The sequence below is a fragment of the Primulina huaijiensis genome, chromosome 7, assembly GCF_012295235.1.
Source record: "Primulina huaijiensis isolate GDHJ02 chromosome 7, ASM1229523v2, whole genome shotgun sequence".
Lineage (NCBI taxonomy): Eukaryota > Viridiplantae > Streptophyta > Magnoliopsida > Lamiales > Gesneriaceae > Primulina > Primulina huaijiensis.
The window spans coordinates 3,506,332-3,518,934 of NC_133312.1; the positions used below are offsets into that span (position 1 = coordinate 3,506,332).

The 12,603-nt window shown below is 33.0% G+C and overlaps 1 protein-coding gene across 1 annotated transcript; it reads left to right on the forward strand.

Moving 5' to 3' along the window:
- The first annotated feature begins 6,002 nt into the window (after nt 1-6,002).
- Nucleotides 6,003-7,424, forward strand: LOC140981075 (uncharacterized). Its single transcript, XM_073447329.1, has one exon. It carries the CDS (start codon nt 6,390-6,392, stop codon nt 7,275-7,277), a length of 888 nt encoding a protein of 295 aa, XP_073303430.1. The 5' UTR covers nt 6,003-6,389; the 3' UTR covers nt 7,278-7,424.
- The last annotated feature ends 5,179 nt before the right edge of the window (nt 7,425-12,603 follow it).

Below are 12,603 nucleotides of genomic sequence, written 5' to 3' on the forward strand. Positions count from 1 at the left end.
CTCACACCACATAGTTATTCACGTATAAACTCATATAACAAAATTGATCTGGAACAAAAACAACATTATATGTTCCAATGAAACAAGAATATGTAGATGCAGTCCAATCGACCAATCCAGCATGTATAATGTATATATAGAATCCTTGAATCTCTTGTTTTAAAACATAAAAAAATTATATGGGAGACATGTAAGGAATATTGCTTGATAAATGTGAGTTTATTTAACAGTAATAGTCTAAGATTGTAAATTTGTGTTTTATCAGAATTAAGTGTTGTGCGAAATGTTACAACATTTCAGACAACATGCAGCGGAATATTAAAGTTTGTAACACAAATTGAATTTAAATAAATATGATGATCAAGATTAAATTTGCACATGTATAAATATTTGTGCAATGCTTCAGGGAAAAAATTAATCACTATAAAACCAATAAGTTTACACGAAAACAATACCAATATTAATTATGACTAAAATCAATTTCCTCAACATGTTTGGAAAATAAAAGTTTTCTAAAATAACCAACAACACTAAAACATAAATATGAAAGCAAAAATGTGATGTCAAAAACTTGAAGCAACAAAACGATCTTCAGCCAACACTTGCACGCGTGTTGTCTGCAGATATCCCCAACAATCACGGCAACACGTGCAACATCACTCTTCAAACATCAACGTCCTTGGGGATGTTTTTCTTTGAAAACCACGACGTGCAAAAGTGCTTGAATAATTAGTCGAGAGAGACAGCCACCAATAGTGTCTTTGTTTCTCTTATTTATGGACTTTCTCTCTCCTAGAGTTTATCTCCACTAGGAAACCTATTGTACAAGGAAAGTATGAGTTTTATTAGGAACAAAACTTCTTTTGAACATTGATACTTTATAATCATAACATTTGCATAATTATCTCATTATCTAGAAAGACAAAATCTCATAAGATATTTTACACAATCAAATTAACAAAGAAAATATAATATTAGAGAAATCATTTAAATTATTATATTAAGAAATTATATTTTCCTTCAAGACATTTTCATGCATAGAAGTGATGAAAACTTTCAAATATATGTTGTTCAAATTTAGGAAAAAAACTAGAATTTTGCCCACAAAAGAGTAACAAAGTTGTCGGTTTTCTCAAAATATGTTAGGGACACTGAGATGAGTTTTAACTGTTAGAATTTATTATGATTAAAAAAGGAATAGATATCCTTCAAAAAAAAAAAAGGAATAGATAAAGAGAAAATACGAAATAAAGGGTAGAAAAAAGGTTATGAAAAGTGGCAAAAATAAGATGAAGCATGCCTGCCTATATATTTTCACTTCAAGAGATACCATTTCCCGTATTCCAATAGATTCTGCAGGCGTGAGCCTAAAGGCTGGCAAAGCGAAGCCTCCACAACTCCTTACCCCAACTCCAACCTTTAAATTTATCATTAATTCTTATATTAACAAAGATAGAAAAATATTTTGCAAATTTAAAGAAACTTTGATGTGAAAATTTACAATATTTAATATATTACTAAAGGATATTTTTATTTAGTTAAGAGAATCCGGCCATGATTGAGCTTTATTTATTACTAAATTTCTGGATGGCCGAGAACAAAGAAATGAAAATTAATCTCCCATACTCCTGTGTCAAGAAAGTGACCCGATTATTTAAATCTTTTGAAGTAAAAAAAATTCCAAAAAATTTGTTGTTTTGTGAATTCGTGATCATTCGAAAGACGACGCTTTAGACAGCCGAGCATTTAATTATTCGTGAATTAGATGTGTAATGTCACTTAATTTGATACAAACACATTTGAAGATGTGAATTATTTTTTCATAAAACCGAAGGGTGCATACTTTCAAGTTTGCGTATTTCGATGTTGTCTATTTCTGATGAAACGACGGACAATTTTCCTAATATAAAACAAACTTTTGGTACCAATTTTTATGTCAGAATTCAGAAGTTTACTGAGTTCAAATTTCAGTGCTTTTTAATGCACATTTTCTCTTCTTTCACAGTTTCCATTCTCTTTCTATTCTTCTATTTCAAACTCCCATAAAAGATTCCGCTATTCTTATTTCTTATCCCCATTTTTTTTAATAGTAAAAGATATAAGATAAAGGTGTAGTTTATTAGGTAGTGTGCAAGTGGAACACATGGAGTGCACTCAATTTCAAAACAATTAAATTTTGATAAAATTACGAAATAAAAATTTAAATAAAATTATTTGAAGGGATAAGTTTATTTGGTCGCACTGAAAGTTTATAGTAATCTTCTTTAAACATGAAACTTTTAAACCTTTTTAAAGCAAATCAAACTTTTGGATGAACTGATCAACTTTTCTATTCATCTACGTCTTAAAAGATAGTTGGAATGAAACGAATCGAGTCGGTTCGTGAACTTTTCGAACCGGTTCGATAAATATCTTATTTACACGTATTCTATTCGAACATGCTTGAAAAATTTCGAGACCAAATTATTTTTTTCCTATAGTTCATTCATATTATATATACATTTCGAGGAATTAATATATTTCGAGTTTTCAAATCTTTATTCTCGAATCTTAATACTCGAACAATAGTTTGAATAGCTCACGAATAAGTTCGAGCAGTTCGAATTGAACTCAAACTCAAACTTCATTTCGAGTGAAATTTGAGCTAAATAATTTATAACTTTCGATATTCGAATTGAACTCGAACTCAAATATATTCAGTTAGATACTTAAATATTACTAAAAAAATTTGACTCGATTTGATTGTTTTACACTCCTTAATTACTTGCACATAATTAAATACAGAAATTGAGCATTAACTCATTATGTTGAACATCCGCCTCATCTAATCATATATAAAATGTCAACCAGCTTTGAAAATGTGAGGTGTTTAAATTTTCAAACAAATTGAATATATGATATAATATAATATAAAATGACACAATATTGATTTAGTTCCTCGCGTATATCTAATTTCTACAGAGTAGTTAGAAATTAAATGTGCGATAATCTTTTGATCAACAAAAATATAATTTTCCCAGAAAATTTGGGGCCGAATGAGATGTTAGAATCGAATTTAACATTCATTCATAAGTAACAAGATACGACAGAAGTTATATGTTTTTTTCAAAGAAAAACAAGATATGACAGAAGGAAATAAGTAACGAGAACAAGAAAGAGCATTAATTTTTTTATTTATTTTTTTAAAAAAAACAGAGAGTCTATTGTAAAATTTTGTATTCAGTGTATAATGAGAATCGAAAATAAAATTTTTTATAAATTTTTTTAAGATATAACAATTATTGTATAAATCTGATCATACATATAACATTACTCGATATGAGAAAGCCTACCCACCTTGAGACATCCATGTAGGCTCCATGTAAAATGTATTAATTTGTCTTCACCAAGCAAACATGAATGATGACATATATCAAATTTCCATTGTCAGGATTTCATAAATGATTCATAAAGAGTAATACAAATGCAGTGTACGGATGCTAATTAATTTCGAAAATAATCTCATTCACAAATACTATTTCCAACTATCAACGAAGTAAGGATTCACTTCACGGTATCTTTTTCCATGCACGAGAAATTCGTTCGAGGCGAGGGGTTTGTGGCGTGTCAGTGTGGACCGAACCCAATGGAGATATGATTCAGATCTCAGTCTTTAAGCTTGAATGCCCACTAGCCTTACCTGTTGTTTAAATTTATATAATTTGAGAGCGAAAGTAATAGTTTAAATTAGGATTTGTCGAGAATAACTTGTTAAGATAGTTGTTTCATGTCGGTTAAATATGTTAAAAATTGAAACTTGATTCGAACTCAACTTTAAAAACTAGCTTAAGAGTTAAGGATTGTTCAAGTCTATATATGCAACTCCCAGAGATTTTACCGATGTGGGACAACAAACACACCGCTCACATCGAAGAATGAACATATGGAGCGTGCATGAAGTGACCCAATTATGAGCATAACGGGTGGCCCAACTATGGGTAGCCAAACACATAACGGTGGAACCTGAGCTCTGATACCATGTTAAGATTGGAACTTGGACCTAACTTAACCCCAAAAGCTAGCTTAAGAGAGAGGATTGTTTAAGTCCATGTATGAATCTCTCAGATATTTTATCCAACCGATTTGGGACAACTAACAAAATAAAATTCATAGGAGTTGCATATTTGAACTTGGACAATCTCCTTTAAGCTAACTTTTGAGGTTGAGTTAAGTCCAACTCTTAATCTTAATATGATATATCAGAGACATGTTCTACTCCTTGTCTAGGTTCTACCGTGGCTATGATACCATAGTTTGTCATTGCTTTGTCATATCTCCAATCATCGTTTTGAAACGAATGATTTTATTGATAGCTTAGACTTAGATATATCTTCAATGTTTTTTCACTATAAAAACGGATGTCCGTAGCAACAATTTTTTGAAATCCCTTGCAATTTTAAAAAGTGACCACGGGATTATAATGGCCGTGGCCAAATTGCAACCGTTTCCTTTTTCCGTTGCTAAATTTAACAATGGTTTAAGTGAGAAATAAAAACTTTAAGGGATAATGTATCTCTTAAGTTTGTTCATATTCCATAGTTTTGTGTGTACTAATTATATTCTTCAAGTTTTAGATTGTGTCCTAATTTCATCTCCGACATTAGTTGAGTGTTAAAAGTTGAAAACCAACTACATGTATTCATTTTGTGCCCTCAAATCGGACAATCAACACCCATAATTTCATCTCTAAATCAAACGCTGAAACTAGGGTTTATGAATGCAGATGGAGATGAAATTTAAGGATTATGAATGCTGATCGTTTGATTCAGTGGCAAATAGTGAAGTCAAAACTTTTAACATTCAACCAACGATTGTGACGAATCGACGATACAATTTAAGAGTTTAGAACTTTGAAAATATAGTTATTATTAGATATATAATATCATTGAGTTAAGTGCATAACTATGTTGAACAAAGGAGTCAAAAAGAAATCAAAAATAAGTCATGTCACTTATTCACAATTTACCTCAAATGCACGAAATTGTGTAGTCCATTTCCATTCACAGATAGATAACTGTCGCTCGCACCTCATTTATTTTGTTGACTTCGTTACGTACGTACTCACGTGTCCACCAATTGGTTTTAACGTTTTTGGCCTACCATTTCACTCAACTTATTATAAAACTAGATAAAAATAAAAATAAAAATAAATAAAAAGATGGCCAAATGTGTTATTGCACAATAAAAAAAACTAGTTTCTAAATTAACAAAAACTCATATATGACTATTTTACGGGTCAATTTTGTGATATAGATATCTTATTTGGGTCACCCATGAAAATTATTATTATTTATTGTAAATATGGGTGAGATTAACTATCTCACGAATATAAATAGGTGTTATGATCTCAGAGACCTATTATTCTAAATTTCCACATATTTAATGAATCAGCAGTCAGCACGAGCCGTGATTCCAGGGTTACCTTGGAATTTTTGACTGAAAATATATGAACTTCACAAGGATATTTGAAACCCCATGTCAATCTCAAGCTCACCAAATTCCAGAAGATCAATTAATTTTCAAAGTTTCGTTTTCAATTTTTAAGTTAAACTAATCGTGGAAATCATGCCTACTTTTGTATATTTATTATTGAGATAAAAATGTAATTTTGGAAAGTAATAAATCCTCCAAAACCCACGAAACACACAACATTATGATCAGGTACTCAATCAAATCGTATAATTTGGAGATCGCCAGCTATTTGGTCCCTTCTCCCATTGATGTCCTTTTCCACACATTTATCTAACACGTGTGCCATCTGAATATAAATATGATATACTGCTCAAGTTTTTCTATATCAATATTTAAATAATATATATTAAAAGAATTCCACAGTTTTTTGAATAAATTAAATAAGTATAAAATATAAATATTTCTTGTATTTTTTCCTTTTTTTTAATCTTTGGGATAAAAGTAAACAAGCCTACGGTGAGAGGATAAATTTGTATTTTACCTATCATTGCACATTACACGTATACATACACAAAGCACACGCACCGGCCTTCCAAGGCAGAGTCACAAGGACATTTTGGTAAATCTCGCGTAGTTGACAGTTCCGCAGTCCGGTTGTTCCCATATAGTAGGATTTGGATCCAAATCCCATATGGTATTGCCTTTGTCTACTGCATTGCATTCTTTTTCCACTGTAACTCTCCTCCGTCCACTTTTCACACACTATCACGCAGTAATTACATATTATCGTATCAAAAACATTAATAACCAGTGATATGCTTACACACTAGTGTGTGTATATATATATATACACACATGTATATGTGGAGAGAGTGAGTTAGAGGGGGTCCGGTGAAAGGTAAAAGAGTTGTGTACGTTCTTTCAAAGTTAGGTCGGAGATGGCGACTAAATGGATGAAATCTTTGCATTGCAAATCGAAAGCGTTAGACGACGTAGTCCACCACCGGAGTTCAAGCACCAAAACTCACCCCCATTTGTTGTCCAACTCTTCCAGTTGCAAAAACAGCGTTCAGAATCTCAGAGACGTTGTCGAAATCACCAAACAATCAAAATCCAAGATGCTCAAGCGACAGAAGAGACGACCTCAGACACCGCCATCGAGAAGACCCGTCGTGAAAAATCTAGAACCCGGTTTACATCCCCCTGATAGGACGCGTCCCAGCATCACCGAGTCATCGTTTTTTCCATCTCTCACCGAGCTACCCGAAGGCCACGCCTCGCGTAATGTGGTGGAGATAATATTCCACACCAGCTGGGGGGACAAGCATTTCTCAAGTCGGGTCGAAATGGTGTTCAAGATCCACAATTTGACACGTACTATAGCCCGGTTCGAGGAATACAGAGAGGTGGTGAAATGCAGGGCAAGCTGCAGCACCGTGGGCGGCGACGGGGGTGAGGACCACGCGCGGTCCGTAGCCGATGGGAATGAGATGATGAGATTTTACTGCCTGGGCGCCACCGCTCCCGGCGGCACGTGCGTGGGCGGAAGCGACATTTTATGGGCTTTCCACGGCGGCAAAGGGGCTGCTGCCGTTTGCACATTTTCTGGCAGCGGAATGGCTCATGAGAGTGCGGGAGGCGGAGGGGGAAGGCGGGCCATGCTTGTATGCCGGGTCATAGCGGGTCGGGTTCGCAAGCAACTGGATTACGAGTCTTTGATCGACGGGGGAAACAGATTCGATTCGGTAAGTGGGGAAACCGGTGGATTACTTGTATTTGATTCACGCGCCTTGTTACCCTGCTTTCTTATCATCTACAAATTGTAAAAAAAAAAAAAAAACTAACTTCATTTGTAAGTTCAGTTCTCACTTTGCTCTGTTTCAGATCAATTCTTGCGGTGAGAGAGAGATTGTATTTTGAAGAAATTAATATAAAGTTTGATTTTTTATTTTAAATTTTGCAAGATTATATTCTGTATGGTATATTGTACATATTTTCTTCCTAACCCCATAAAAATTTAACGTCTGTAATAAAGCCAAATATTAGCAGTTATTGCATCCGAATTTATCTAGCTGGTTTATCTGATACAATTGATGAAGGTGATTACCATATAATGGGTGAGTAGATTTTTCGTTTTTGTTTTGTATAATATGATTTACCGGTGAAAAAAAAAGAAAGAAAAAAATCTGTCTGTATTTTTTATTTTACGGTGAGATGATATATCAATCATTTTATTCTATTTTTTATTTTACGGTGAGATGATATGTCAATCATTTTATTCAAACACATCGAGAATAGAACTCAATTCACCTACAACATAATCTCCATATTTCTGCCCGCGATTATTAGCCATGTGCATCCAAATATTTAGACTAGAATATCGATTTCCAAGTGGTGAGTTTTTTTCTTCTCAGAAGTGTTCAAATTTTATTATTATACTGTTGGAAAAGCCCTATGAAACACCCATTGGGATTATTTTATATGATATTATATATAAAAAAATGCAAGGTAAACATACCAAATTATTAATTAATTAAGTTTTCGAATAACGACTTAATATGTAGATATGCATGAATAACAGTTGACAATTATCTTATTTTCTTGTGTATGATTGCCTATCTAGCTAGCATTGATCGAAATATAGTGTGGGGTGCATTATTATTATTTTATTATTAAAAAAACAAAATTAGTATTGTAATTTTTATTATAATAGTTCAATAATGTTGAAANGTTGTAAATATTGAAAATTAGTGTGTGATGATGTATTTATTTTTGTATTATTTTCAAAGAAATTCTATAAATAAGTCTCTCAATGTGTGAAGAAAATCTCAATTGAGTAGAGAGAAAATTTTATAAAGTGTGTAGTTTGTTTAATTTTGAGAGTTTGAGATTTTTACTTTTTACCGTAAATTTTTAGTTTTAACACATCATGATTTCTTGTGTTATTAAGATATTTTCTTTTTAATCCATTTCAAAGACGGGTTAGTCGTTTTGCATAATTATAAATTTTTACTTTTAACACATCATGATTTCTTGTGTTATTAAGATTTTTTCTTTTTAATCCATTTCAAAGACGGGTTAGTCATTTTGCATAATTATATATATCGTACCCTCNATTCAATCACTCCAACTTTCTCTTCTTCTCTAAAATTATTCTTCATCAAATTTTTGAAGAAAAAAGAAGATGGCTTTCACAAAGTTATTTTTAATTATTTTGGTTATAATACTCACGAATCTTGTACTTATCGGAGAATATCCTCCTCATGTGTTTTCTTTATTTTTACGAATGCTTGTATTTGTTGTTTATCCATTACTTTGTATTGCAATATTCATTAACTAATAAAATGCATCATAATTTTTTTAGTACCACCATGTCAAACTTGACAAAGCTCGAATTTTTTGCACTCGACATTACGGGGAAAAATTATATGCCATGGACTCTCGATGTAGAAATGCATCTTGAGTCATTGGGTCTAAGCGAGACCATTAAAGAAAATGGTATATCTTCATCACAAGAAAAAGCAAAAGCTATAATATTTTTGCGTCGACATCTCGATGAAGGTTTAAAATGTGAATATCTCATCGAAAAATATCCCATGGCTCTGTGGAAAGGATTGAAAGAAAGATTTGAACATATAAGGGAAGTTATACTTCCGACCGCCTGTGATGAATGGAATATGTTAAGATTCCAAGATGTTAAGAAAGTTAGTGATTACAATTCAGCGATGTATCGAATAATCTTGCAGCTAAAATTTTGTGAACATACACATAATCGGAAATGCTTGAAAAAACATTTTCCACGTTTCACGCATCAAATATAACTTTACAGCAACAATATAGAATGCGTGGATTTGCGAGATATTCTGAGCTCATCGCCTGTCTTCTTGTGGCGAAAAAAAACAACGAGCTACTAATGAGAAATCATCAGTCCCGACCCACTGGATCATCAGCATATCCAGAAGTAAATGCTGTAAGTAAAAATGAATTTAAACCTGTAAACCAAAATCAAATTCAAAGACAAGGTTTTGGTCGAGGTCGATGTCGTGGACGTGGAATTGGTCGTGGTCATGGTCGTGGTTGAGGTCGTGGTTTTGAAAACAATAGAGATAGTTATTTTTATAACTCATCTCAAAAGAGCGTCACGAACCACCCACGGAAAAGGCATCATGAGAACATGAGTGTTAATGAAAATCACTCGAAAAGATTTGAAAGTTCTTGTTTCAGATGCGGCACTCCAGGACATTGGTCTCGTATTTGTCGAGCCCCTGAGCACCTTTGCAAGCTCTATAAAGAATCGATAAAGGGGAAAGAAAAAGATACCAACTTCACTGAGCGAAGTGACCGTTTGAGTGATTCAACTCATTTTGATGCTGCTGATTTTATGAATGATTTCTCTGGAAATGATCAATATGTTGGTGGGATAGAAATGAACAATATTGATGCTGCAGATTTTCTCAATGATTTCTCTGAAAATGAACAATATAGTGGTAGAATATAAATGTACAATAATTTATTTTTCATGTATTTATATGATAATGTTTTATTGTACAATTATGATATGTGTTATATTTAAATATGTATTGTCATTAATTTTTTTTCATTGCATATTTTTTGAAGTTCAAATATGGAAAATGCTATGAGCAAAGCTGAAGTTTGCATACCCGATAGTGGTACAACGCACACTATCCTCCGAGATAAAAGATATTTCTTGGAACTAAAACCAACAAAAACAACGGTGAATACAATATCAGGTCCTGTAGACTTGATTAAAGGATGTGGTAAAGCACAATTTTTGTTACCTAATGGTACAAAATTTTTGATCAATGATGCTTTATATTCACCACAATCGAAAAGAAATTTGTTGAGTTTTAATGATATATATTCCCATGGGTATGATACTCAAACAATGAATGAAGGGAATGAGAAATATATGTGTCTTACCACATATAAATCAGGAAAGAAATATGTGATTGAAAAACTACCAATGCTCCCTACTGGATTGCATTATACACATATACGTCCCATTGAATCAAACATGGTAATTGATAATTCTTCAATATTAACCAATTGGCATGATCGATTAGGACATCCTGGTTCAACAATGATGCGAAGAATTATAGAAAATACACATGGTCATCCATTGAAAGACCAGAAGATCTTTCAGAATAATAAGTTTCAATGTAAAGCATGTTCTCTTGGAAAACTTATTATAAGACCATCACCAGCCAAAATCCAAACTGAATCACCAATGTTTCTTGAACGTATTCAGGGTGATATTTGTGGACCAATCCATCCACCATGTGGACCATTCAGATACTTTATGGTATTGATTGATGCCTCCAGCAGATGGTCACATGTATGTTTATTGTCAACTCGAAATGTTGCATTTGCAAGATTACTTGCTCAAATAATAAAATTGAGGAATCAATTTCCCGATTATACAATCAAGAAAATTAGACTTGATAATGCTGGTGAATTTACTTCCCAGACTTTCAATGATTATTGTATGTCTATGGGAATCATTGTTGAGCATCCTGTTGCTCATGTACATACTCAAAATGGATTGGCTGAATCATTGATTAAACGTCTGCAAATGATTGCTAGACCAATGATTATGAAAACAAAGCTCCCTATTTCTATATGGGGACATGCAATTTTACATGCTGCTTCATTAATTCGCATCAGACCAAGTGCATATCATAAATACTCCCCATTGCAGCTTGCATTTGGTAAAGAACCAGACATTTCTCATCTGAGAATTTTTGGATGTATGGTGTATGTGCCTATTGCACCACCTCAACGAAAGAAAATGGGACCTCAAAGAAAGATTGGAATTTATATTGGTTATGATAGTCCATCGATCATTCGATATCTTGAACCACAGACAGGCGACGTGTTCACAGCACGTTTTGCTGATTGTCATTTTAATGAGGAAATCTTCCCAATGTTAGGGGGAGAACAGAAACATACCGAAAAAGAAATTACATGGTATGTATCATCATTGTTACATCTGGATCCAAGAACAAAACAATGTGAAAAAGATGTACAGCAAATTGTGCACTTGCAAAGAATAGCAAATCAAATACCAGATGCATTTGCAGACACAAAAGGGGTAACTAAATCATATATACATGCTGCAAATGCCCCTGCTCGAATTGAAATTCCGAAGAAACAAATTGAAGATAGTCATGATGTCATTAAACGCCTGAAGCGTGGAAGGCCAGTTGGTTCCAAGGATAAAAATCCTCGAAAAAGAAAATTCATAGAGAAACACAATGATCACAAAATAGAGAATGATGTTCCTGAAGAAACACATAATGATCACAAAATAGAGAATGATGTTCCTGAAGAAACACATGATGATGAAAATGTTTTGTCAGAACCACAAACTGACGAGAATCATGAAATCTCTATCAATTATATTAATACTGGAAAAATATGGAACCGAAAAGATATAGAAGAAATTGATGATATATTTTCTTATAATGTGGCAATCGACATCATAAATGATAATGAAGATCATGAACCAAAATCTTTTGGTGAATGTAAAAATCGGCAGGATTGGATAAAATAGAAAGATGCCATCCAGGTTGAATTGGATTCGCTAAATAAACGTAATGTTTTTGGACCTATAGTCCTTACACCTGAAGGTGTAAAACCTGTTGGATACAAATGGGTTTTTATTCGAAAGCGAAATGAGAAAAATGAAATAGTAAGATATAAAGCTCGACTTGTTGCACAAAGTTTTACTCAAAGGCATGGAATTGATTATGAAGAAACGTATTCTCCCGTGATGGATGCAATTACGTTTCGGTATTTGATTAGCTTGGCAGTATCTGAAAATTTAGAAATGCGTCTTATGGATGTTGTTACAGCTTACTTATATAGATCACTTGATAGTAATATATATATATATATATATGAAAATCCCTGAAGGATTTCAGATGCCTGAAGCACAAAGTTCAAAACCCAGAGAATGTTATTCTGTGAAATTACAAAGATCATTATATGGGTTAAAGCAATCTGGCCGAATGTGGTATAATCGGCTAAGTGATCATTTGATGAAAAAGGGATATGTAAATAATTCAATATGCCATTGTGTTTTCATTAAGAAAAAAACAACCGGATGCGTAATTATTGCTGTATATTTTG

Bases quoted from the DNA above. Each gene is read 5' to 3' on its own strand.
- LOC140981075 (XM_073447329.1), top strand. From the start codon at position 6,390: ATGGCGACTAAATGGATGAAATCTTTGCATTGCAAATCGAAAGCGTTA.